Raw genomic sequence first — 27,633 nt, 5'->3', positions numbered from 1 at the left:
AAAACAAACATGGTATTAAATATGTAAGAATCTTAACAGAAAAAAGAAGAAAGTCAGTGGATCAGAATATTAACAGTGTTTATATCAGGGTGATAAGATTATGGGTGAATCTTGCTTTAATCTTTATATTTATCTTTTTAAAAATTATTATTGTTAGCATATTCATTATTACAAATCACGATTTTTCTTTATGCCCTTTAATCAACTTGTCCCTCCCCAAACCCCCTCCCTCCTTCCCACCAACTCCAAGAACCTTAGGTTTGTTTTCTCCTTCTGAAAGTTCAGTGAATTGTTGTAGTCTTTTCTTTCTTTTTTTCTGTCTTAATTTCTTTCTTTCTTTGTTTCTTTTCTCTCTCTCTCTCTCTTTCCTATCTTTCTTTCTTTCTTAGCACCAAGTTATAAGTGAGAACATGTGGTATTTCTCTTTCCTAATTTGGCTTATTTCTCTTAACACAATTTTCTCCAGACTCATCCATGTTGCTGCAAATGGCAGGATTTCATTCTTTTTTATGGCTTAGTAGTATTCCATTGTGTATATATAACACATTTTCCTTATCCAGTCATCTGTCATTGGACACTTAGGTTGCTTTCATATTTTAGCTATTGTAAATAGAGCTGCAATGAAGATGGGAGTGCAGGTGTCCCTCTGACATGATGATTTCCATTCCCTTGGATATATGCCCTATAGTGGGATTGCTGGATCATATGGTAGCTCTATCTGTAGTTGTTTGAGAAACCTCCATACTATTTTCCATAATGGCTGTGCTAATTTACAGTCCCACCAACAGTGTAGAAGAGTTTCCCTTTCCCTGCATCCTCTCCAGCACTTGTTATTCTTGGTCTTTTTAATAATGGCCAATCTAACCGGGGTGCGATATCTCAATGTGGTTTTGATTTGCATTTCTCTGATGATTAGTGACACTGAGCATTTTTTCCTGTATCTATTGGCCATTTGTATGTCTTCCTTTGAAAACTGTCTATTCATCTCCTGTGCCCATTTTAAAATTGGATTATTTGTTTTTTTAGTGTGAAGTTGAGTTCCTTGTATGTTATGGATATAAATCCTTGTCGGATTTATGGTTTGCAAATATTTTCTCCCATTCAGTATATTGTCTTTTCCCTCTGTTGATTTCCTTTGCTGTGTAGAAGCTTTTTAGTTTGATATAATCCCATTTATTTAGTTTTTCTTTTGTTGCTTGTGCTTTTGGGGTCTTATTCATAAAGTCTCTGCCCAGTCCTATTACCTGGAGTGTTTCCCCTATATTTTCCTTTAGTAATTTTATGGTTTCAGGTTTTATATTTCAGTCTTCAATCCATTTTGAGATGATTTTTTTTAACCACTATTGTAAACTGCCTTTCTGCCAAGACTTGCCACAATTGTCATAGACTGACTGTATTGCCTTTTTAAAAAATCAGTCTGGGGCCGGCCCGGTGGCGCACTGCTACAGTGCCCCACTTGGGAGCGTGGCGGTGCTCCCGCCCAGGGTTTGGATCCCACATACAGACCGGTTCCCGCTCACTGGCTGAGCGAGGTGTGGGCGTGACACCGAGGGTTGCGATCCCGTTGCCGGTCCCGGTCTGGTACGGGCGCGACACTGAGGGTTGCGATCCGTTGCTGGACACGAAAAAAGACAAAAAGGAAAAAAAAAATCACTCAGTCAAATTGTCATTGTAATAATTACATTGATATCAGCTTTACAGTTTGCAAATCATGTTTACACACATTCTTTTGATCCTCACAATGTCTCTGTGAGGTTTGCAGCCATGTGCAGGACAAAGGAGAAGACCTTCAACTCTGAGATCTCTCTATATATTTAGACCTGGAAGTCTTTGAAGTTTTGTCATTCCAGAGTTGTGACCAGGCCAAGGAGTTGTGATCTTTTTTCTCTTATCTGTGCTAGGCTCCTGTTACTACAGGAGTTCTCTCCACAGACCTTCTGCTTTTTTCTAGGTCACAGAACCCTGTATGTGGGTGTTCGGATGCCGCTGGGCCGGCAGAGCCATCGGCACCACCGCACCCATGGCCAGAAGCACCGGAGACGAGGGCGGGGAAAAGGAACCAGCCAGGGGGAGGATGATGGCCTGGAAGCCCTGGCCCACGGTAACACCCTTGGGAGAGAGGGCAGGTGTCCATGGCCAGGAGGCTTGGTGAGGCTGAGGGGACATGTGACAGACATAAGCAGGTGGTCTTGATTCTCCAGCCTATTCGTAGGGTTTTCAGAGCTTGCCTCCAAGAAAAAGAAATGCCTCTAAGAATCAAAAGTATCTTCATGAAAACTTCCCACTTCAGGTCTCCTGAAAATCAATACCATAATAGGTGATTTTTTTTTTTGCTAGAGAATTAGCCATTCTTTTTGATCAGTTTCATCAGTTTTTCAGTTCCTTGTGGGTTTTCTATAAGTGGTCTTAGTTCATAAATTTTTCCTCCCATGAAACTGCTTCCACAGAATAGCTTTTTCTTTGGAAATAAATCTTTTTGGTCTGCATTCGGGATTGTCTTTTATGTATTCCTGAAGTTGTTTGATAAGGTAGAATGCTATATCTGTTCTAAGTTTGAGGCTAAGAGCAGATCTTTCTCTGTGGTTGATTTCCTAGACACACCATCTCAGCGTGTTCAGTTCATTCTTGGCACTGAGGAAGATGAAGAACATGTGCCTCATGAGCTGTTCACAGAGCTGGATGAAATCTGTGTGAAAGAGGGAGAGGATGCCGAGTGGAAGGAGACAGCCAGGTGAGGCCCTAAAATAACCTGGATCAAGGTTGCTTGGGTAGGCAAATGTGTGTCTTTCTGCAAGTGACAGGCCTGCCTCTTTTTTATTTCTTCATGAGAAAAGTGATGACTGATGTGGGTGGGGATTGATGTTCGCAGAGTCTCCTTTGGGGAGTTCTGGTGTTGGCCTCTTTATGATGTCTCTGGTCATACCTATGCCAGCTGACTTAGAGCATGAGATTGGTGATGAAAACACAGAACCTTCAGGGGGTCCTCTCTCATTTGTTTGGGGCCCAGAGTAAGTTCATGGACTAAGCTGGTATTAGAGGTTTGGCTTAGAAGGTGCTGGACAGGGCCACCTCTGTTGGGACCTAGTCCAGCAGACCTAGCATAGGTCCACACTTGTTCTGCAGGTGAACCATAGGGTTATTTGAATTTTAGTTCACTGGCAATCCCAGAATTTTGGAGAATTTAACTTCCACTGGAATAATTCAACCTCATAGAGATCCTTGGTTTATAGCCAGCATAACATTAAGCTTCCTCAGGTAGTTGTAGAGTGACCATGCTTTTCTGAGACTCAAATCCCAGAAGATCCCTCAGATTAACCAGGGTCATGTCTAGGTTCTTCTAGTAACTGACCAGTGAGCCTTACAGATGATACTAAGCCAGAATGTCTGAGCCTTGGAGAAGGAAGCACTGTGGGTAACTAGCAAAGCATGGCTCCAGCTCTCATTGAAACAGCTCTCCATGGACATTTTCTGTGGGTAAAGAGGATTAAACAGGACAATTGATCTAATACCAGGTGAAAAGACAATTGGTCATTCTGTCTTTACAAACTTCTAAAGGTCACACAGAACACTGATAAAAAAGAAAAATATTATTATTTTATTAATGTGATTTGTCAGTGTGTCCAAATGATATAGATTATACTCTTTCATTTTTTAATTGCTCAGGTAATACATGCTCATTATAGAAAGTTAGTAAATAAAGAAAAGCAGAAAGAAGAAAATGAAAATTATCTGTAATCCCACTACCCCAGGGATAATAAGGAACATAATATTTGGTGTTTGTATATTTTAAATTTTCTTTAAATGAAAATGGAATTAAACTATACTTAATCTTGCACTGTTTTATAAATTGCTTTTTTCATGTACCAGTGTACCCTGAACATATAGATTAGATTTTACAATGTTCAGTATGACTATTCAGATATCTTTCTCTTTTGAAAATTCTTCATTTTCTATTATTGGCATCTAGTTATCTATAATGCTTTCAGGTGGCTGAAGTTTGAAGAAGATGTTGAGGATGGGGGAGAACGCTGGAGCAAGCCTTATGTGGCAACTCTTTCATTGCATAGTCTCTTTGAGCTAAGGAGCTGCCTTATTAATGGAACAGTCCTTCTGGATATGCGTGCAAATAGCATAGAAGAAATTTCTGGTAAGGGAAAACAAGACCTTTTATGTAAATTAAGAAGTGTGGTACAGAGGAAAGAATGAAATGGCTGTATGTCCTTAGGCAAGTCACAACCTTCTCCACCTCAGCTTCTTCAGTGTACTCAGCTGTTGGATGGGTTTCAAACTAATAAATGATCTATTTCACAGACTTATTATGGGATTCAAATGACATGGTGTTTAGTCTTCCATTTGCCTGTTCATTTAGCAAACATTTATTTTGTATCTACTGTATGCTTAATAATGTGTTAAACATAGGGGAAGAAAGATAAGACACAGTTCCTACCTTCAAGGAGCTCACCTTCTAGTGGGGGAAATATCCATGGAAACAACGATTGAAATAAGTGCAACAATTGGAATATGCTTGGTAGTAATTAGAGAAAGGGTCAACTGGGAGTTCTGCAGACAAAAAGGAATTAAAGATATTTTTAGGATGATGTCTAGGCAGACATGCAGGAAATTGAGCCAAAGTATCCTCTGACTTCTTCAGCAAGATATAATGGGGACATGTCTGATGGAGTTTCCTGACAGGAAATTAAGTTATTAAAATTTAGTATTAAGTTGTTGTGTTTTGGGAACAGGCTTGGAGAAACAACTGGGTGCATCTGGGTACTTTTCCCTTGGATTGGCTCTGCTTGGCTAGACAGGTTAAATAAAGATTTCTCCAAACTGTTCTCCATTTCAAATATCCAAGTAATCCTGTCTCTCTGGGGCATATGGGAACCCAGGAGAGGGGTCCGAGCTGATGGGATCCTGTGTCCCCCTCCTTTCTAAGGAGGTGCCTCAGAAGTACCACTCTGGGGTGGGCCCGTGGCTCACTCAGGAGAGTGCGGTGCTGATAACACCAAGGCCACAGGTTCAGATCCTATATAGGGATGGCTGGTTCACTCACTGGCTGAGCGTGGTGCTGACAACACTAAGCCAAGGGTTAAGATCCCCTCATCGGTCATGTCTTTAAAAAAAAAAAAAAGTACCACTCTGACTACCTGGGAAAAATGGAACTCTTGTGTTCACCATTGAGATCATATCCATATTTTGCTAACTTTTGGCTATGCGTCTGAAATCCCATGAGGGTCCCTTAAAAGGCTGTGTTATGTAGAAGAATCCCTGGGAGTTATTGAAGCTGTTTATAACTCTGTGTAAACAATGGGGAGCCATTGGAGAGTTTTTGGCAGGGTAGTGAGCAATCAAATTTTGCATATTAGAAAGATGATAATAACAGCAATATAGAGGATGAACTGAAGGGAAGAATGTGTTAGGCTATTGCAACGGTTCAGGTGAGAAATCACCTGCACTACAGACAGTGCAGCATCACCTGCACTACAGCAGTAGGGGATGGAAAGGAAGAGGGACAGTTTCCAGTGAGTTTTGGGAGGTAGAATGGATAAGACCAGTTTGGCAGATTGGTTGGGGGAAATGAAGGAAAGAGAGTTAAGGATTCTGCCCTAGGTGGCTGGGTGGCTGGAAAAATAAGCAGGTCTGGTAGGAAAGATAATTAGTTTTGTACTTACCGAGTTTTATGGGTTTGTGGGACATCTAGATGGAGATATCTAGTGGGTAGTTGGAACTTTGGTGCTTAGGAGAGAGATCTGAGCTAGGATATAGTTTTAGGGGATCATCACTTCATAAGCAGCTGGTGTTTATAGTCATAGAAGAGGTTGAGATTATTAAGTAAGGGAAGATCAGAAGGCTGAGGACAGAAATGGGGGAATTCCTATGTTTAAGCATGGTTTGGGGGGGCTCGCGTGTATAGGTTGGAAGAAGAGAGGTGAGCCAAGGAAACTGAGGAGTGGTCAGAGAGTTAGGAGGAGAATCAGGTAATGGTCATAAAATCTGTATTAGTTTCCTAGGACCGCTGTAACAAATTTCCACAAAATCATTGGCTTAAAACAACAGAAATTTATTCTCTCACAGTTCTGGAGGCCAGAAGTCCAAAATGAAGGTGTCCGCAGAGCCACGCTTTCTTCAAAGGCTCTAGGGGAGAATTATTCCTTGCTTTTTCCATCTTCTAGCTTCTGATGGCTCTTGGTGTTCCTTGGCTTATGGCTGCATAAGTCCAATCTCTGCCTCTGTCTTCACATGGACTTCTTCTCTTCTATGTCTTTCTTTTGTATGTCTCTTATAAGGACATTTGCCATTGGATTTAGGGCCTACTCCAAAAATCCAGGATGATCTCATCTTGAGATCCTTAGTTACATCTGCAAAGACCCTTTTTACAAGTAAGGTCACATTAACAGGTTTTGGGGGGGGTTGTTAGGGCATAGACATATCTTTTAGGGGTCCACTTTTCAACCAACTATAAAAGCCAAGAGGAGAGGAAGTTTCGATTTATCATTGTCAAATGCTGCAGAGGTCAGTGAGATAAGTGCTAGAAACATCCATTGGATTTAGCAACTGGAAGGTTATTGATGATTTTATCAAAAGCAGTTTCATTGGGATAGCCAAATTGCAGGGGCTGAGGAATTTTTCTTTTGAGATAGAAGAGAGAGAGAAGGCAGATTAGAGGGTCACCTGGGATGGGTTTTTCTTTTTTCCCAAGATGAATGATCCTGAAGTAATGATGTGGAGGGAAAGAATCAATCAATATAAAGGTTAAAAACACAGAAATATGGATCTTTGGCTGGAATTTGAAATAGATTTTTCCCATTTGTTGCTTCTAGCACTTGGATAGTCATGGACAGAGTTAGAAATTGAGAATAGGTTGAGGTTTTGGGGAGGTTTGGGGAGAGGTATGTAGGATTGAAGTCACAGTGCCATGGTGTTTCACATCAGGTACCTAATGTACTCATAATGTTAGTGATAAGGACGGGTAAACTGTATCAAGTGTTTACTGTGAATCAGTACTCTATATACATCATCTCATTTAATTTTCCATAACAATCTTCTAAGGTTGGTGATATTATTAGCTCCATGTTACAGATGAGGAAACTGAAATACAGAGAGTTTATGTAAATTGCCCAAGATCACACAGCTAGAAAGTGGTAGAACTGGAACAGAATATGGGCCTTTACCTCCAGAACCCATACTGTTACCTGCTGTGCTGACTGCCATTTAGCACCAGGTATTAGGATTTTTTTTCCTTAACTCTGTTGGACTTGACAGGTTAAAGTTGATACTTGCGGGTAATTGTCTGGGGTGAGTGGTTTGCTAACAATTTTTCTTATAGATTCCATTATTAAATATCCATTTGGAGTTTTACAGTTATAGTTCCTCTTGACCATCACAACAATGTTAAAATCTTAGAGGATGAGAATGTAGGGAAGGTTTGGCAGATGACAGAATAAAATAGGTAATAGTGTGGGCTTTCAAGTTAGTCCTGAATTTGAATCCCAACTCTGCAACTTACTAGATGTGACTCCTTGGGGAATTTTGTAACATTTGGACCTCAGTTTTCTCATCTATAAAAATTGTTATAAAATACCTACTTCTCAGGGTTTTTATAAGGATGAAATTAGGTAATATATGTAAAGTTCAGAGTATAATTTCTGGCACATATTAAGTGCTCAATAGTTTCTATTCCTAATAATAATGATTTGTTACATGAATAAAGTATAATTTTTCACAGAAACTATCATCAAATAGCTCTTTCAGACACTGAAACTGAAATTGCACCTCAGTGACTCTAGTGGGGCTGCTTCTCCCTACCCCTTCCCCTCACCCCCACACCACCTGATGTTGGCTTCCTTGGGTTCATTGACCCTCAGTTTGAGTGTTCATGTGAGTGCCTGCTTTCCAGACCTGATCCTAGACCAACAAGAACTGTCCAGTGACCTGAATGACAGCATGAGGGTTAAAGTGCGAGAAGCCCTTCTCAAAAAACATCATCATCAGAATGAAAAGAAGAGAAACAACCTCATTCCCATAGTTCGCTCCTTTGCTGAGGTTGGAAAAAAACAGTCTGATCCACATTCAATGGATAAAAATGGTAAGATTATTAGGAGTGATTGATCTCTCTCTTTATTAAAAAGACATTTGGGAACTAGTTAGATAGAGATGCTCATTTACTAGAGGGTAGGGGCTATACTTGTCCATGCCCACTTAGACACTTAATACTTTTTAGTGATTGATAAGATAAGTGGCTAGGACTGGTGCCCATCTCTCTCTTGTGGCACAAGGGATGCAATCCTCAGATAGATCTCAGTAGACCCAAGGTGAGTGACTTGTGCCCCAGGGTGGCCTCAGAACTGAGTGGCTTTTCGGAGATATCCACACTGGGGATAATTTGGGACCGTAGAAGGTGAACTGGAACTTTTTAGGAGTAAACAAATGTTTTCGATTAGAGAGACAAAATACAATAGTATAGTCTCTTGAGTCAGACTTCTAGGCTTATGATTCTGGCTTTATCACTTGCAAAGTGTATCTTGGGCAACCTACTAAACCTCTTTAAGTCTCACTTTCTCACCTGTCAAGTAAGGATAATAAAAGGACTTACTCCATAATTTTACTGTGAGGTTCCAATGAGTTAATCTGTGCAAAGCCTTTAGCCCGGTGCATGGTGGGTTGTAAATACTCAATGTTTTTCAGCTGCTGATTGGTTCCCTTTCCTGTGGCCAGGCAGGGCCTCATCTATATTCACCTACTGGTCTCCACATCTACTGAATCACAATGTGCAGGGGATATGCCTGGGAACCTATATTTTAAAAAAGTTCTCTATAGGGATCTTTCGTATGCACTTCTGGTTAAGGATTACTGCCTTAATAGAGAAATAGAAGAGGGTCACGAATGTATTCAGGAAGAGAGTGCAAAAGTAATAAGGCCTCTGTCCTCCTGTTACCACTAACTAAGGAGATAGGTATGTGTGGGTCCTGGCTTCATACTCATCTTAACCTCTTCTCCATGGAGGCTTGGCGGGAGAAGTCATAGCCAACCAATGAGGGATGGGGTGTGTCAGAAGGGGAAAAGGGCAAGGACTCAGAGGATTCTGTTTGACTTTCTCCAAATAGGTCAAACTGTGTCTCCTCAGTCTGTTCCAACTTCAAATCTTGAAGTAAAAAATGGAGTGAATTGTGAACACAGTCCTGCGGATTTAAGCAAGGTGAGCAGAGACATGGGAAGTTGGTTACCAAACCTAAGGTTATTTCTAGTGGAACCCAGAGTTCAATTGCTGGAATCTGGGTAAGCTTTGGTATTTCCAGACCCTTTCTCCAAGACCAGAGCCCTTTCTGCAGAAAAGGAGGCCTGTCTGCTCATGTCTTCTCCCTTCTACCCCAGCCTGGATGATGCTGACTCATTGGTTTGTTCCTCCAGATACAATATGCTGAAAACTGAGATAAGCTACTGGGAGAATTCCCTAACACAGACCTGATTTTTCTGTTACTTTTTGGTACCTGCTCTCCAGTAGCTCTTTCTCACTTTTAAGGGTTTTGCCAAAACAATATTTTTGTTACTGTTTCCTAAAACTACCTCATGGTGGAAACTCTTCCTGAGCACTGTGTCTTTGGTATCTGAGGCGTTCTGCAGTAGCAGTGCCTCACTGAAGTTTCTGGCCCAAGCCATGGTCTTCTTGCCTCCAGCCTCTCCTTTCTCTTGTCTATCCTTGAGGCACAATGTTTCTAAAATACAGATAGCATCATGTCACTTTCTCTGCTCATAAGGCTCCCCATTTTATTTAGAAAACCTGAAACCTCTGACAAAGCATTCAAGTATTTAAAAAGGGAAAGAATGTGACCCAGAGCTATAAAAACATTCCACTTTGAGAAAGCATGGTAGAATGGGATTCAAATCAGAATACCTGTTTTTAAATTCTGATTCTATATCTTAAAAGCTCAGTGGTCCTGGGCAGATCAACTTCACCTCTCTGGGTCTCAGTTGCTTCATTAAAAAAAAAAAAGTGGGACTAACATTTGTCTTATCTACCTTACACAGAATTTGTGTAAGGATTGAATAAAATAGTGTGAGAAAACACTGTTAACACTGTTCATATGTCATTTCAATAGTGTTTTCACTGTCACTGTTATATGAATGTTAAGTATGAGGAGAGTGATTGATTTTTAGGTGGTGGCTCCCAACTTGTCAGAGGGTTCTTTTGGATTTTCAGGTGGACCTTCATTTCATGAAAAAAATTCCCACTGGGGCAGAGGCCTCAAATGTCCTGGTTGGAGAGGTGGATACTTTGGACCGCCCCATTGTTGCCTTTGTGAGGCTGTCTCCAGCTGTTCTTCTCTCAGGCCTGACAGAAGTGCCAATCCCAACAAGGTAAAGGCAAAGATAGAACTCAGCGTATTACATCTAAGGTACAAATTTATGTGAGCACTGGTGGAAGAAACCAGCTAATACCAAAATTTAGGATTAATTAATTTTGGGAATGGTGTTCAAAATTCATCATTGATCTTAGAAAACTGGGGTATGTTTGATTAGCCACGATGCAGAAGAATTCTAGACTTTTAAGGCTATGACCGCACAAGTTCCTATAGCCTTGGAAATGGAGAATTAAAGAGCATTCAAAGGGCATAGCAAGGGCCAATCACTTGTTATAATAGGAAGCCCAAGACTTACTCTCCCAATTCTATAGAGCCACATCCCAGGGAAACATCTCCGTGCAAAGGTATTGGTGTCTCTTTCTACAATTCTGGCAGGGTTTCTAAAGTTTGCAGATACTCCCGCTTTTGTTCAAAAGACTGTTCATGCACTCTAAAGGTGGTGATGCTGGTGATTCAGAGTACCACTAATTACAGAGAGTATTCAGATGTCCAGATCACAATTTAGACTCCTCTAAAGGGCTTGATCACTTCAACTTCCTTATCCCTCTCCTCTCTCCATCATTTTTTTTTTCTTAGAACAAGGAATGGGATTCAGATAACCTTGAATTTGCACTGTAATTCCATGTTTTGAAAAAGTATCCTTTCTATAGGCAGGAATTGTGACTATGGAAACCTTAAGAAATATAACCACAGTATTGAATGAGGTCATACAAATAGCTTCCAATGCCCATAGTAGAGCTATTAGGTCAGGGCAACTCAAAGTGCTCTACATTAGTATGTCTCCTTTTTTTGAAGATACTGTGATGATTTCTGTTTGATGGGAAAGAGAAATGTTATGCTGTTTAGAGAGGAGTAAGATGCTACTTCTTTATATTTACTTACATAATTTCCTCCTCTGTGTGTTTTGCCAGATTTTTGTTTATCTTATTGGGTCCAGTAGGGAAAGGTCAGCAGTACCATGAGATTGGCAGATCCATGGCCACCATTATGACAGATGAGGTATGTGCCTCTTATGCTTTTTATTTATTCATATCATAAATATTTATTGTTACTCTGTGCGAGACACTAGGTTTGTTGTTGGGTATAAAAATAATTACAATTGCAACATCTGCAAGGAAGCAGTTCAGGGCATTTCTCTGAGAGCCCAATTGTGTGAGGACCAAGCCCTCTGGGGGATTCTTCTTCCTATGTTCTGTCTACCTTTTTGAGTAATCAAAGATACCGAGAAATCTTTTCCTGGGAAAATTATTAATGCCAAGTAGGATATAGAGAGAAATACATCAAGCTGACTCAACTTTCTAACGAAAATGGTTAATTAAATACATCCAAGGTAGTTACATGAAGAAACCCCACTCCTATTCCATGTAAATGAGACCAGTTTTTATATGGTCAGGAGTTTGACCTCACGCAGTGTAATGTGAATGTCCTGACTTATCTGTATCAAGGCAACCAGAATTTTAGCATTGTGTTGAATCCACAATGTACACCCTGGTGAGGACTGCACTGCTCATGTAAGCTGCAAAGCAGAGCTTTCATGGGATATGTCTTAGTGGGCAGAGGGAGGTGTGGGCTGTATTTTGTCAACTTTCTTTTATTGGGAGGCTTATTCCACAGAGTAACTTCATTAGTAATTCCATCTAGTTTTTCCAACCATTATGATCAAGAAAATTTTCCATACATTTTGCCTTTCATTCCATTATGTGTGGAGATAATAGAATTGTACAACTCTAGAGTCATGTTATCTCTTATACTAGCAAAGATATACAGTATTTAGTTCTTTTGGACCCATCTCCTCTACAGGTTTTTTTTTTTATCCTTTTATCCTTGTACTTCTGTAAGTCCTAAAATTTTTTGCATCTCAGATCCCCATGACAGAGACAAAAATCAAGAGGCTGTATTCATTGTTTACCATATCCATTAGTGATTGCTTTAAGTAAAGGTACTTTTAACTTTCCTGAAGGTGTTTTCTTCTTTGTAGATTTTTCATGATGTGGCATATAAGGCAAAAGAGCGAGATGATCTCCTGTCAGGGATTGATGAGTTCCTAGACCAGGTGACGGTGCTCCCTCCGGGGGAATGGGACCCCACCATTAGAATTGAGCCACCCAAAAACGTTCCTTCTCAGGTAATGTATGCACATTAGCCAATGGCGGTGAGTGTCATTTACTGAGTGGCCACGATGGACAGAGCAAAGACCATATGGGTATATGCTAAATAAATTGAGATGTGCCCCTATTTCGGGGCTCCTAGAATGTCAGAACAGTAATACAAAATTAATCTGCAACAACATAGATTGGCTCAGGTGTGTTAGGGTCAGTCAGGATTACCTGGGGATGAATTTTAAGTCAAATTTTGAAGGATTGATGTGGAATGGCAGAGAGGAGAGAATGTTTCTTGGGCGTACATTGTGTACAGGGTCATCAAATGAAAAGAGCAAGTTGTACAGAGCAAGGAGATGGAGTTCCCCATACTTCTTTGACATGTTAAAAGACGGGAAGGGGACTGCTATTTTGCACAAGACACCAGACCAGGTGCGTTATATATGCAAATTCAGCCCTCTCAGCAGCAACCCCCAGAAGCTATTGCTATCCTTGTTTTACAAATGAGGAAAAAAACCTAGCCTATCTTCTAAGGCAAGGTTTTAAGTAAGTACTCTGTAAGATTACACAGTGGCAGATTAGAAGCTGGAACTTGGGTCATATCTGATGCCAAAGCCCCCATTTTTCTGCTTTTGGGCAAGGCATAGTTAGGAATCAGGTACTATTGGAGAGGAAGAAAAATTGTATATATATTTTTTTTTCAGGAAAGTTAATAAACTGCATCACATCAGTAAATAAATGCATTTGAAAGCTACAAACACCTGGGCATTTTTGATTGCTTTGGGGTTATCCCATCACGATTCCCCCCCTGTTAGCAGTAAGGACAGATAGATGCTGACTTTAAAATTTTTTGTGGTCCTCTGTTAAAAGGAGAAAAGGAAAATGCCTGGAGTTCCAAATGGAAATGTTTGCCACATAGAACCAGAACCACATGGGGGTCATAGCGGGCCAGAACTTCAGCGCACTGGGCGGTAAGTTCTGGGATGTTTCACAGCTGATGCTGCTTATCAGGCAGAAGTTGTGTAAAGGAATGAGGCATCCTCTTTGCTTTCAGCCTTCTCTGCAGTGGGGATTTATTGGCTGGGGATGACTTTTCAAATGGAACCAGTGACTATGAGCATTATGAATATATCAAATATTGTATTCATTCATTCAAGTTTCTCAAACCACCTACCATGTTCTGTCTCACCTCCAGTTTTTCCCACGCATTGTTCCTTCTGATATTAACACTATTCCCCTTCCTCATCTCCTGCCTAACTCCTGCTTATCCCTTGTCACAGCTTTTTCTTTGAAAAGCCTTTCTGTAGACTCTCTATAGATGAGGATAGGTGTTCTTGCTATGTAATGTCACAGCATTGAGTTCTGCCCCTCCCTCCTTCCCTCTCCCATTACAGTCCTTATCATACTTTATTATTATCACTTGATTTGTTGTCTTTCCTGCTAGACTGTTTGTTCCAAAAAAGGCAGGGACTCCTTTATATTCCTAGTACCCAGCACAGTGTCCTGCACAGAGTAGGCACTCAATATCTGATGAATGAATGAATACTTTTAGAATGATGCCTGTTTTGTAGCATGGAATGGACTAGGTATGGATAAATGTTGAGTGATTATTTTAGGTTAAGAAACTTCTTTAGGGTAGGAAGGTGGGTACTATTTTAGTTGTGTACGTGTCTCAGAATAGGCAGTCCACTCTTCTAGGCCACTAGATGTCCAAAGAAGAGACCCTCTAAGGTAGGTGAAGGAAGCAGGTCACCAGACTAGGTTTTATTCGGTAGGAAGGTGGTAAGAGAGGATGATATTTTGGGATAGTGTGACATTCAAAGGTGTCCCCAGATCTGCTGGGTGGATATTCTCAGGTAGTACTCAAGGAAAGAAGCTTTTATGTTCTCTACTCCCTTGCTTTCACCTTCTTTTCTTCCTCCTTGCTTAAAGTTGCTTTACTTACTTTTCTATCCTCAGTACTCTACCCAATGGAAACTCAGGGTTGTTTTGGAATTGTGGAGAGCAATTTATCTTTCCACTCTTGGAAATTCAAGGAGAAACCAAGAGAGAAGACAGAAACAGGAGAGAATGGTACTTAATTAGCAGTGTCCTGAGAGGGAAGTATGTTTTCTGGTTGGAGGAATGTATTTGAGGGTGGAGGAAGATAGATGTGCTCTGGCAGGGAGCGTTGGTGGAAAGGAGAGGGGTCCTTTGAATGGAAGGGGTCACTGAAGAAAAGGGAGTTAAACATTGTCTTTAAAGTTGGGAGAGGTCTGAATTGGGTGGGGAGACCTGGTATTAAGAGGCAGTTCAAGGGAAGCATCTATTCTTAGAATGGTTTCCAAGATTGAGACTGCCCTAGAGCAGGTAGTGTTATTTTCAGGAAAGGGTCTTGAGTATGGATTTAATAATATTTCAGAATTATGATTTATCTTTTGGATATGAAGAGTATGTACCCTAGGACTTAGAGTTTGAATGTAGTGGAATTTAAGGCAAAAGAGTCCCCCAGATATCTTTGCAGAAGTAAGATTTCAGGTTTCTTTTGGTGCTAAGGAAAATAGAGTACCAGGCTTTTCAAGAGGACCACTTATAATCAGTACCACATGGAGGTTTGTGAAACCATTAGATTGGATTGATCTCAATAGTTATCAGATCTCAGAAGTGGTACCTGACATCCCCAAAGAAAATTCCATATTGCCAGGACCATCACATGGCTTGATCACAAACTCCAAGTACCTTAACTCACAAATTCAAATGGGGTTTGAAGGAGTTCTCCCATAGTGTTGTGTCAGGAACTTCTGGAAGTGACAAAGCTGAAAGGAGTTTCTGGGCTCAGAGCTTGGTGCTGCTGATTGGAGGTGTTTCCTCTTCCTGTGCTCCTTATGTTTTCCTCAGAGCCATTAGTAAGGGACCTCAGGGGCCGGCCTGTGGCTCACTCGGGAGAGTGCAGTGCTGATAACACCAAGGCCACGGGTTCGGATCCCATATAGGGATGGCCGGTTGCTCACTGGGTGAGCGTGGTGCTGACAACACCAAGTCAAGGGTTAAGATCCCCTTACCAGTCATCTTTTAGAAAAAAAAAAAAAAGTAAGGGACCTCAAAACACATGACCTTCTTTCCATAGTAGCCTTTTAGGGCAGGTGACCTAATATCTGCATCAGGAATCACAGTTCCTGGCTAGCTCTAGCCCCTTTCCCAGTCTCAAATTATGCGGGAGGTAAAGGTAAACGTTCCCTGCAATGGACATCCTAGAAGTTTCTGGACATTCCTGCACTGCACAGACTAAAAACACATTAGCCTGGGTTTTATAATTCTTCAAACCATTAGTTGTGTTTCTCGGAGTTGTAAAACCCGCTTTATGCATATTATGTTGCATAATCTTGGGGCAAAATTTAGAGAGTTATGGGATGCTATCCTTGTTTGAGGGAGAGTTATTTGAAGATGGAGTAGAGCAGACTTTAATAAGGTGGAAAAGGAGGCAAAGTTGAAAACAGCACTCTGAGTTCTGTATTATCTGACCCTCCAAGCCAGAGCTAAGGCAGTGTCTTCAACCTACCTGATGTGGACACAGGCAGGGATGCCATATGTGAAAAAGAAGAAAGTATGACTAGAGTATTCCTAGGCCAGAAGCTCCACAGCAAGGAGGATACTCTGGAAAGGGGTTTTCCAGGGTAGATTTATGTCCCTTATTGGGAATGTGGCTTTTGGGAAGGGCTAATGGAAAAAAAGTATCAGGAGCTGCTATCTCGATGATCCCCCCCACACTTCAAACAGGTTTCTTCCAAAGCATACCAGACAAATGGATGGCTGGCCTGTCCCTAAAGCCCTCCAGGGAAGGGCTCCTTAAGTCAGTGCTCCAGAGCCTAGTGACCCTCTACACGGGTAAGTCCTTTCTTGCATCAAGCATAAATTCATATCCCTGTGTGCCTCCTGCCCCAAAACACTTGAACATTAAGGACAGTGTTGGAAGAGAAAGGAAGTCTCAGATATGGAGAGAAGCATCCATGCCTGATTAATATCTGTGGTAGATGTGCAGTTATGGTCTGATTTTATGCATGAACAAGGTATGAGGCTGACTCCATAATCAGTATTCAAAAATTATTTTATTAATTTATAGTTATATCATTGATATAGCTTAAGATCTTTCTCCCTTTTTATCACCACTAGGCAAACATGTGTCTTCCCTTCTATGGCTGTTGCTCATAGGCATGCTTCTCTGAAGTTGCCTCCTACCAATCATGGCAGCATCTCAGGTGGCTGCAGTGGGGTGAGGCTCACTGTTGCAGGAGATTCGTCTCCCAGAATAATGCTCTTCAGAGGAAGGTTATTGACGATGAAGAGGTGCTATTCACATGGGAATAAGATATTAAGTTAGCTTAGGACCCAGAAACACTTGAATCTTGCCCCAGGCTAATCACTGCTGCCTGTAAGGTCCTTGAGAAGAAAGCAAGACAAAGTGACACTTTGTTATTTCTTACTGGAGCCTTGGTCCTAAACCCTGAGGCAGGACTCTCATGATCTAGGTTAGACCCTGTAGATAGCTCCTTTGCCTAAGGCTCCTTTGCCAGTCAGACTAAAGCTAAGGCTGGCTTTGCCTCTGTCCCCTAAGCCCGGATCCAGATTGTGATGTTACTGCTGTAAGTTGAAGGAAGGTGAATCCTAACTACTCCCATCAAAATCAGAGGAAAAGAGCAAATGAGTGAAGTAGAACAGTGTCTTCTCTGTGTCCACCTGCCCACCCATTGTGCCAGCAAGATGAGAGAGAGCATTTGAGTGGAGAAAGAGAGCTGGCTGGATTCCAGGCTCCAGTATACTTCTCCAGGCTCCTAGGCAAGAGAAGGAAAAAGTGAGCTGGCCAAGCCTCCTTCCATGAGAGAATAGCTTGTTTTCTGTTTTAGCTTTTTATTTTGGGAAATTTCAAACATATAAAGAGGGAATAGTATAATGGGCCCCCATGTACCCATCAACCATTATCAACATTTTGCTGATCTTGTTTCATCGATTTCTTCCCACTTAATTTTATTTTTATGTTTTCTAGATTATTTTAAACTAAATCACCAACATCATATCATTGTACCTGTAAATACCTCAGTATGTATGACTGTTTGATAAGGACATTTTAAAAAACAATAATCAAATCTAATGCCATTATCAAATCTAACAAAATTAGTAATTATTCTTTAAATTGTCTAATGCTCTGTCCATAGTTAACTTTTTGTGATTGTTTAGAAACATCCTTTTAGAGCTCATTTGTTTGACATAGGATCCAATCATTTGGTTATTATGTTCCCATTCTGTAACAGCCCCCCTTCCTTTTTTTCTATGCCATTGATTTGTAGAAGAAACCAGGTGATTTGTCCTGTAGAATGCCGAGTGGCTCTTTTTGTAACTTACCTGACAATTTCCATCCTGGTGCAGGGATTCCACTCTTAGAAAAAGTGACTGAATCTGGGAGCACTGCTCTTCCTTAGTGTGGAATATCTTGCTCTTGGTCTCTCATCTTTGGGAAGTGGAGAGGGTCCCTGAAGTCCTGCCATCAAGTCCTGTTGATTCTACCTCTTGATTAGCCCTTGAATTCATCCACTTCTCATCCCAATCTATTTATCACACTACCTCAAGAATAATCCTTCAAGAACGCATGTTTGATTATGTTGTTCCCTTGCTTACAGTTCTTCAGTAACTCGACAAACTATTAAGATAAAGTTCTAATTTCTTAAAACTGTTTACAAGGCCCTTCGTGACTTACCTTCTCCAACCTTGTCTATTGGTATTAGCCCCTCACACTCTATTGCTCAGTTTTATCTCTTTCAGCACCTCGAACCTACCATGTACTCTCACCTCTAAGTGTCACCCATGCCAGCCCCACTGCCTCATCTGGCTAATTCCCAGTCTGTCCTTGGAGTCACTGCTGAAATGCCCCTCCCTGTTGTCTGCTACCATAGCACCCTCACAATATTGCCTGCCTCCTGCACTAGACTGTTGGTCCTGGAGAGCAAGGGCTGTGTTTGTCTTGCTCACTGCTGCATCTCCAGTACTCGGCCCAGTGCCTGGCACCAAGTATCTGCTACTACTTGTCAATTGCATGAATGAATTATTATGCTAATTGCTTAAGAGTAAGATGAACAGTTCTTCAGAGTAAGAGAGTGCATGTGATAGGGTTTTTTTTTTTTATCTAGAAAACATTTAATAAAACTAACTATTTTAATACCTTGCGTTGATTTTACACATTTCCTCCTAACAGCTCAGAATTTGAAGTTTGAAGCTTGCTTTCATGTTAACTGTTTGAACTTTTTATTGGCTGAATAATGGGCATAGCAAATTAATGCTTAGGATAATCATTCAAATTTACTGTAAGTTATGGCCTTGGTTGCAAATAGAATCTGTGCTAACCCCAGAGAGATTTCCTGTGCTTGGGGTCAAATTGAAGTCAAAGTATTACCTCAATACAGAGCACATTTGAAGTGCTTTCAAATGTGTGCTGTTCATATGCTTTTGTGGAAGAGGGACTGCGTTAGAGGCCTGTCTGCCATGTTTCCACAGGCTCTTTGGGGGCTTGGTGCTGGACATCAAGAGGAAGGCCCCTTGGTACTGGAGTGACTACCGGGATGCACTTAGCTTACAGTGTTTGGCCTCTTTTCTGTTCCTGTACTGTGCCTGCATGTCACCCGTCATCACCTTTGGGGGCTTGCTCGGAGAAGCCACTGAGGGACGCATAGTAAGAACTTTTAACAACTTTTAGTGGTCTCAAAGAAGACTTAAAATAATTGTGGTGGCAGCCAAGTCCATTGGGGGCCAAATTACCTGAGCTAGGACTGAGGAGATTAAATTCTTTCTCCTGAATTACCACGGTCTTCTGACTTCACACCAAACAGCAAAACAGTTCTCCCTATAGAACAGACTCTCTTCTGCTTGAATATCAGTTTTAATAGCCCAGTTGAATTGCCCATTGTGCCTAGGATAGAAAATGGATATATTGATGCCATTTGAAAATTTAAGACTTAAAGTGACTCTGTATGACAGTTTATAGTGTGAACGGTATCATTATGCTTTCTGTGTATCTTTTAATACTGAATTGAGTCACTGAAGAATAGGACTTAGTTGAGGAATCATAGCAAATGAATTTGGGCACCTGAATTATAAAAGTGGGATCTATTCATATGAGTATTAGATGGTGTGTACACATCATGCTTGCTAAGGTGAAATACAACCAAATGACTATCAAGGCACACATGAGAGCTAAGTTAGGAATTATTATGCTAATTGCTTAAGAGTAAGATGAACAGTTCTTCAGAGTAAGAGAGTGCATGTGATAGGGTTTTTTTTTTTTTTATCTAGAAAACATTTAATAAAACTAACTATTTTAATACCTTGCGTTGATTTTACACATTTACATAAACCAACATTACTTGTTACTGATGGGATATGAACTCAGTGATGATTATTTTCCCTTCTCAGAGTGCAATTGAATCCTTGTTTGGAGCCTCCATGACTGGGATTGCCTATTCCTTGTTTGCGGGACAGGCTCTCACTATCTTGGGAAGTACTGGACCAGTGCTCGTGTTTGAAAAGATTTTGTTCAAATTCTGCAAGTAAGACATTTGTTTTTCTGTAAACTCTAACTGGATGTAGTTATTGTGCTGCCAGAGTTGAGCGCCAGGGTCTTATGTGAGTACAAGCAAGCAAATATTCTGGAGTGTGAGAAACCTGAAGGAAGAACATCATTTGGTCTGTTGTCCTGCCCCAGGTAGCACTAACCTAAAATAGCAGTTCTCCTATACTTAAAGAGTTTGAGTAATGTCCCTCAGCCATTATTGAAGTCTTGACTTTTTATCTTTAAAAAACACACTTTCCCTAGCTAATTCAAACTCCTCCATTTCCATTTCAAGTCAATTTTTAATTTGGCCTATTATCCCCCCTTCATATTCTGGTTGCTCAGTGGGGGTCATTAATGCCCTAGTATCCCTACTTCTTATTAAATCTTTTTTTCATTTTGTATTAGAAATAAGAGCACATGGAACTAGTGACAGCCCCTTTTCGTTACTGCAAGAATAAGATCTTAATTTCATGCGTTAGTAACGGAAGAAATGTTATGTGTGAGACAGTTCTTTCTTCTCCACTTCCCATATCCTTGCTATGGCAAACAGCACTCATAAAGCAAATCTTTTTGTTCCAGGGCATTATTTAGGAGTGAAGTGCAGTCATAATTAGGGATAAATTGAGTTGCAGTGTTAGTGTGGGTAATATGAGAAGAGTTAACCACATTTCTGACCCTTTGTCTCTTAATGCCATCCATCCGTGTTTTTGACGAACTTTGGTCTTGTTTCAGAGACTACGCTCTTTCATACCTCTCCCTGCGAGCTTGTATTGGACTGTGGACCGCTTTCCTGTGTATTGTCCTTGTGGCAACTGATGCCAGTTCCCTTGTCTGCTACATTACCCGATTCACTGAAGAAGCATTTGCCTCCCTAATTTGCATTATTTTCATCTATGAAGCAATAGAAAAGCTGATTCACCTGGCAGAGACCTACCCCATCCACATGCACAGCCAGCTGGACCACCTTAGCCTCTATTAGTAAGTGTGCTTTCTGCTTTTCTTTTTGTTTCTTAATTGAACAAAGGGCTTGAGTTTAATGGCTAAAGTATCAGCCAGGCAGTGCTTAAAGCTTCTTTAAAGAAGTGTCTGGGCCCTATGAGAGATAAAGCTCAGATATGGATGAGGTGACTTGGAGGGCTGCCAGAGGAGAACAATCAAAAGTGATGACAGAGAGGAGAGTCTGATAATGGAACCCAGAGGGGACTTGATAAACGCTCTCCAGTGCATGACTTCTGGTTCTAGGCATTGAAACTAAATTAGGCTGCAAATGTAGCAGGGAGAATATGAGTTGGGAAGAACTTCATTTTGCAAGGACTTGTGAGCCCCTGGACTATGTCATCAACTAAGAGAGTGAACTCTCTTTTTCTGACAGTATGTATAGGCAACTCTTGGGAATCATTAGGAAGAGACATTTTAATAATTCCTTTCAGATCCAAGAGCCTCTCACACTGTATCAAAAAGATCTAGAAATCTATTTATTTATTTAAAGATGACCGGTAAGGGGATCTTAACCCCTGACTTGGTGTTGTCAGCACCACGCTCTCCCAAGTGAGCCACGGGCCGGCCCTAGAAGTCTATTTACTTCCTAGATTTCAACTCAAGAGATTATGTTTTCTTCAGTGTTCAACATAGTTTGGATCAGCTGGAAACGAAATATAGTATTTGGCTGTGTTTTCAACCATCTAGGAGAGTGTGGTCCTATAAATAATTTCTTCTCTGGAATGGTATTCTCCAAATTGTGACTAAAGATCCTCTTCCTTTAGCTCTGTATTATCAGTTTCCCTCTCTTCTGGCTATACAGTCTGATGTGGAGGATCTGGTTGTGAAGTGAACAATTCTGACCTGAAACTGCCTGAGAAAAGAGAGCACACTGCATAGAGGCATCTGCCATCCAACCACAAATACACTTCTCTCTATTCTAGTTCCATTCATTAACCTTTTAAAAATCAGAATTAATAAATTTATTAGAATTTTAAATTATTTTATTACAAAGTAATAACGATGAGGGAGTATAATCTTCAAAGCCTAATGAATTGGAGCCTATGCATATTGGGGTTCTAATTTCTGTAAGGTTCATTCTTTGATCTCTTTTTGTCATTTATTTATTTAACAAATGTTTATTGAGCACCTATTATGTGACAGGTACTGTTTTAGGCCCTGGAAACATAGTGGTATATATGACAGACAAATGATCTACCCTCATGAGTTTTTTTTTTTTTTTTTCCCTTTTTTTTACTGACCGGTAACGGGATCGCAACCCTCGGTGTTGCGCCCGCACCACGCTCAGCCAGTGAGCGGGAACCAGTCTCCACATGGGATCCGAACCCTCGGTGGGAGCGCCGCCACGCTCCCAAGCGGCGCACTCCCCAGTGCGCCACCGGGCTGGCCCTACCCTCATGAGGTTTATGTCCTGCTAGGAGAAGACAAACAAAAGTGACCAGCTCTGGAATCAGTAGACTTTGTTTGGATCTGGAAACTGTAATTTTTTGTTAATAAAGCTCAAGATGGGTGTTTTCTTAATTGCTGATTTTCACTGTTGGTTCATATGGAGTTGCTGTAAAGCTAGAACTCCCCAACTTTTTAAGTGATTTTATGTTAGTATGTGTGGAATTGATTTTTTAAAAATACCTTATTTTTAGAGCACTTTTAGGGTCACAACAAAGTTGAGCAAAAAGTACAAAGATTTCCCTCTCCTACATTGTAGGTAGGAATGTAAATTGGTACAGCCATTATGGAAAACAGTATGGAGGTTCCTCAGAGAACTAAAAATAGATTTACCTTACCACCCAGCTATCCCACTACTGATTATATACCCAAAGGAAATGAAATCAATGTACCAAAAAGATACCTGTGCTCCCATGTTTGTCACAACACTTCACAGTAGTCAAGAGATAGAATCAACCTAAATGGTCATCAGTGGATGAATGGATAAAAACCGTGGTATATATGCACAATGGTGTACTATTCAGCTGTAAAAAGATATAATATCCTATCATTTGGAGCAACATGGATGGAACTGGAAACCATCATGTTAAGTGAAGTAAGTCAGACACAGAAAGACAAATACCACATGATCTCACTCATATGTGGAATCTGAAAAAAAAAAAAAAAAAGAAAAGAAAAAGTGGTTCTCATTGAAGTAGAGAGTAGAATAATGGTTACCAGGGGCTGGGAGGCAGTGGGAAGGGGAAGTCATGAACTAATGGGTACAAAACTATGCTGTCTACCCTAAGTTAATCTTTGTGCAGATATGCATATATTGAAACAACACATGTATCCCCCAAATATGTACAAGTAAATGTTAAAATAAAAAAAAATTAAAATTAAAAAAAAATATGGAGAGTTCCCATATATTCCCTGCCCCACACATGCATAGCCTTTCCCATTATCAACATCTTCACCAGAATGGTACATTTGTTAAATCAGTGAACCAAAGTTCGTAGTTTACATTAGGGTTCACTCTTGGTGTTGTACATTCTATGGATTTTGACAAATGTATAATGACATATCTACCATTATAGTATCTTACAGAATAGGTTCACTGCCCTAAAAATCCTCTGTATTCTGCTTGTTCATCTCTCCCTGCCTATCAAACCCTGACAACCGTTGATCTTTTTACTGTATCCATAGTTTTGTCTTTTCCAGAATGTCATATAGTTGGAATCATCCAGTATGTAGCCTTTTTAGATTGACTTCTTTCACTTAGTAATATGCATTTAAGGTTCCTCCATGTTATTTCATGGCTTGATAGCTCATTTCTTTCTAGTGCTAGATAATGTTCCATTGTCTTGATGTGCCATGGTTTATTTATTCATTCACCTACTGAAGGACATCTTGGTTGCTTCCAAATTTGGAATTGATTTTTTAAACCTAAATGTAAGGGCTTTGTAGCTTTCTCTATTATTTTTTATTTTGTTTGTTTCCTCCTATTATTCTAATCTGTTAAGATCTTTTTGAATTTTAATTCAGTCATGCTATATCTTAGAAGACATGCTAATAAATTCACAGATGAAACAAAATTGGTGGGTATGGCTATGTCAGTTGACCATACTGGGAGCCAGTTCAGGCATGAATCATCCTGGGACTGGAAAGCAACATGGTGGCCAGTGGGATAGGTGTGGTCTGGTCTGGTTTGGATAGAAGAGAAGGCCTGGTAAAGCTAATGGAGTAGTCAGAAAATGGCAAGGAAGTGGGATGTTACCAAGGATAATGCAGTGTCAGGAACAGCTTGCATCACAATTCCATGAGACTCTGATTTTTAGAACAAAAGTGTGATGGGGGGTGGGTTTTGGGAGTAAGATATCCGGGCTTGGTGGAAGTTGTTGAGAACTGAGGGGGGGGGCCGGCCCGGTGGTGCACTGCTACAGTGCGCTGCTTGGGAAGCGCGGTGGCGCTCCTGCCGAGGGTTCAGATCTCACATACAGACCGGTTCCCGCTCACTGGCTGAGCGAGGTGCGGGAGCAACACCAAGGGTTGCGATCCCGTTGCCGGTCCCGGTCCGGTACGGGCGCGACACTGAGGGTTGCGATCCGTTGCCGGTCATGAAAAAAGACAAAAAGACAAAAAGACAAAAAAAAAAAAAAAGAACTGAGAGGGGATATCAGGACCTACTTGCTATAGAAATTGAATTTTACAGCAAGAGCCTAAAAGATGGAAACCAATCAAGGAAACCACTAGGGCTCATTCTGGGCACATCATATGCCAAGCATGGTTATCAGAGCAATTTAAACCAAGACCCACACTGATTTGAGTCCATCTTTAGGAATGACTAGTTCAAAAATTGGGGTGTGATTGGGCCTACAGATGGGCCCAGTGATTATTATTTTTTAAAGAAAATGTAATTTTATTATTATTATTTTTTTACATTCTAGGATGTTGTTGCGGAGCATTTGGGAGGGACAGGGAAAGGGGAAAGGAGAAGGAAATGTGATGGACAAGGAGGAAGGAGGAGGGGCAGGATCGAGGCCTGTGGCACCCCTGTCATTCCCACAGGGGAGACCAGGGGGCTTTCAGTGGTGGCTTGGTCATTGCTAGGCTGGGTACAGATGTCAAGGGGATGTGGCAAAAGTCCTTGCCCCCACCACCCCAGCTCGAGAACCCGGGGCCCTTCTTGCTGCAGGTTGGTGGTCATCGCTGGGCTGGTTGTGCGTGTCGGGGGGCATGACCAAGGCCATTGGACCCCCACTGCCCTGGGTCAGGAGAGCCTGGGGCACTTCCTGCGGCAGGTCAGTGGTTAATGCTGGGCTGGCTGTATGTGTTGGGGGTGGGCTGAGGCCCTCAGCCTCCCACCCCCCAGCTCGGGAGAGTCTGGGGTGCTTACTGCGGCAGCTCAGTGGTCACCGCTGGGCTGGCTGCATGTGTCAGGGGGTTGTGGGTGTCGGGGGGCATTGCTGAGGCCCCCAGCACTCCCCTCTTCTGGCTTGGTAGCCCAGGGGACTTATGGTTCTTCTAGGTGTTCTTTGGTGAAATGAGACCTTTACTAGTTAATATCAAACTTTGTCTCTGGTTGTGGGTACTTTGTTTTTTCTTTCAGTTCTGTGTTGGATTATTTGCTGTTCCCACCACTTAAACTCTGCACTGGAACTAATTTGTTGTCCTTTGCTTACTTCTAAAATGGGGCAACTTCCTGTGTGTACCAGTACTTGGGCTCTGTGGTTGAGCTAAATTGCTGCTTTGCTGCTGATTCCCTAGGGAAGACTTTTTGTGCAGCTCAGGTTTTAATGGTTGACTTTATAGGTACTTCTGGGTCTAGTGAAAGCCTGTGTACCTGGGTTGTATAGAAACCCTGGTCTGGGCCTGAGTCTTTTCATCAAACTGCACCCCATGCAATTCTATATTCCTGACCAGTCTCCTGTGAATGGTCCTAAGCTGATTGGGGTGCAGATCAGCTGTCCTTGCTGTGCCCCCGTGTTCTAATGGTGGGCCCGTTTCCCCCCAAAGCCCATGGTGCAAACACTTCCCATGGGGCAGGCTGTGTGCTGGTCCCTTGTGATGACTCACCAGCCTCTGAGTGGCTCCTTTTTCTCAGTCGTGGCTCCTCACTCCTATGTGGGTCCACAGGATCTCTATTAGTGGTCTTGCTGGCCTAGGGGCTGCCAAGGCCCTCTCCCCCCCTGCTGCCTCCAAAGCAACTTCATCTGAAGAGCACAGCTGCGGCTTTTGCCAGCTCCTGCTCCATGCACTCAGCAGCTCCAGGCTTGGACCCAGTGATTAAACCAATAGGACCTACATCAGGGATCTGAGGTATATGGAGGAGGAACAAGGCAGGCTCTGACGGAGCCTGTAACCCAGCCATGGCTAAAAACATTTAATTGAATATTTGACTGCTTTCTTCAGTAATCTTTTTTCTTTCCTCTTCAGCTGCAGGTGTAGTCTCCCAGAGAATCCGAACAATCATACCCTGCAGTACTGGAAAGATCACAACATCGTGACAACAGAAGTCCACTGGGCTAACCTGACTGTCAGCGTAAGTCTAGGAGCTGCCAGATGCCCTAGCATTGGGACCACCATGTTTAGGAGGGATTTCTAGATGGAAGATGGGTAGCCCTTTGGCAAACTCTGGCATTTACAGAAATGAAGCTTTTTAACAAGAGCTGCAAGGGTACTTCAAAAAGTTTGTGGTAAAATAGAATTAAAAGATAATATGAATCTTTACATGAACTTTTTGAAGTGCCCTTGTATTATTACTGACTTCCATTTTGCCCTTTCAAAAGTTCTCTTCTACATAAAGGGAGAAGATTGCCCCTCTCTTTTCTCCTATGCACACCTATGACCCTGCACTAAGGATATGTGGGGATGAAACCATGCAGGGCAGGGGGCAGGTCCAGGCTTGATAGGGCTTGAAGAATCTTAGTTTGGTTCTGTAAGATTCACTTTAGTCTGTAAGATTCAAGTTCTATAATGAAAGCAATATGAATTGTAAGGTTATTCCCAGAGCCTTGGAAGTAGTGTTTGTTTGAGACAGTCTCTGGTTTTATTTTTAAAAATGTCTTAGTTAGGACCATAAGTAGTCACCCTACTTGGAAGGAGCTTGTGCAAGTGAGGGCCCCACAACAGCAGGGAGGTCAGAAAGATGCTGCTAGCAGCCTACATTCCCCAGCAGCTGTGGGATGACAGTGAGTGGTGGGCTCAGAAGGCAGCAGCTGTTTATTCCCTTGTGCTTTTCATCACCCAGAATGCTTGTTCCTCCAGGAATGCCAGGAAATGCATGGAGAGTTCACGGGATCTGCATGTGGCCATCATGGACCCTATACTCCTGATGTGCTCTTTTGGTCTTGTATTCTCTTCTTTACCACCTTCATCCTCTCAAGCACCTTGAAGACGTTTAAGACAAGCCGCTATTTCCCAACCAGAGTAGGTAGCATGCTCATGCATTTCTTTTGTGTTAGAATTCTAAGATAACAGAACCTGTACTCAGCCTCCATGCTGCTTGTGGAGTAGATTGATGGGTGGAGAGCTTCAAATTCCCTGATGAGGCACACCGTGGCATTCTCTTCTAGTGTCTAGCAGCCTCCTTCATAGATCTTTGGTGTGGAACAAGGGGTTAATACTTAAAACCTTTTTTTTTTTTTTTTTTTTTTTTTTTTTTTTTTTTTCC

The 27,633-nt window shown here is 41.5% G+C and overlaps 1 protein-coding gene across 3 annotated transcripts in view; it reads left to right on the top strand.

Moving 5' to 3' along the window:
* SLC4A8 (solute carrier family 4, sodium bicarbonate cotransporter, member 8) overlaps positions 1 to 27,633 on the top strand; it is a 75,141-nt gene that overhangs the window by 24,787 nt on the left and 22,721 nt on the right. For 2 of the 3 annotated variants that reach the window (XM_008566140.1, XM_008566143.1), the window contains exons 3-16: positions 1,952 to 2,101; positions 2,596 to 2,731; positions 3,987 to 4,147; positions 7,898 to 8,086; positions 9,105 to 9,196; positions 10,199 to 10,356; positions 11,273 to 11,360; positions 12,340 to 12,486; positions 13,331 to 13,431; positions 18,983 to 19,157; positions 19,898 to 20,031; positions 20,769 to 21,014; positions 26,397 to 26,502; positions 27,228 to 27,389. In XM_008566140.1, the coding sequence (XP_008564362.1) occupies positions 1,952 to 2,101; positions 2,596 to 2,731; positions 3,987 to 4,147; positions 7,898 to 8,086; positions 9,105 to 9,196; positions 10,199 to 10,356; positions 11,273 to 11,360; positions 12,340 to 12,486; positions 13,331 to 13,431; positions 18,983 to 19,157; positions 19,898 to 20,031; positions 20,769 to 21,014; positions 26,397 to 26,502; positions 27,228 to 27,389 (2,045 nt within the window). The remainder of the gene's footprint in view (positions 1 to 1,951; positions 2,102 to 2,595; positions 2,732 to 3,986; positions 4,148 to 7,897; positions 8,087 to 9,104; positions 9,197 to 10,198; positions 10,357 to 11,272; positions 11,361 to 12,339; positions 12,487 to 13,330; positions 13,432 to 18,982; positions 19,158 to 19,897; positions 20,032 to 20,768; positions 21,015 to 26,396; positions 26,503 to 27,227; positions 27,390 to 27,633) is intronic. The other variant, XM_008566144.1, reaches the window with a different exon arrangement.

The sequence above is a fragment of the Galeopterus variegatus genome, unplaced genomic scaffold, assembly GCF_000696425.1.
Source record: "Galeopterus variegatus unplaced genomic scaffold, G_variegatus-3.0.2 Scaffold224, whole genome shotgun sequence".
NCBI classification, from domain to species: domain Eukaryota; kingdom Metazoa; phylum Chordata; class Mammalia; order Dermoptera; family Cynocephalidae; genus Galeopterus; species Galeopterus variegatus.
This window is presented reverse-complemented; position numbering and strand designations above follow the sequence as displayed.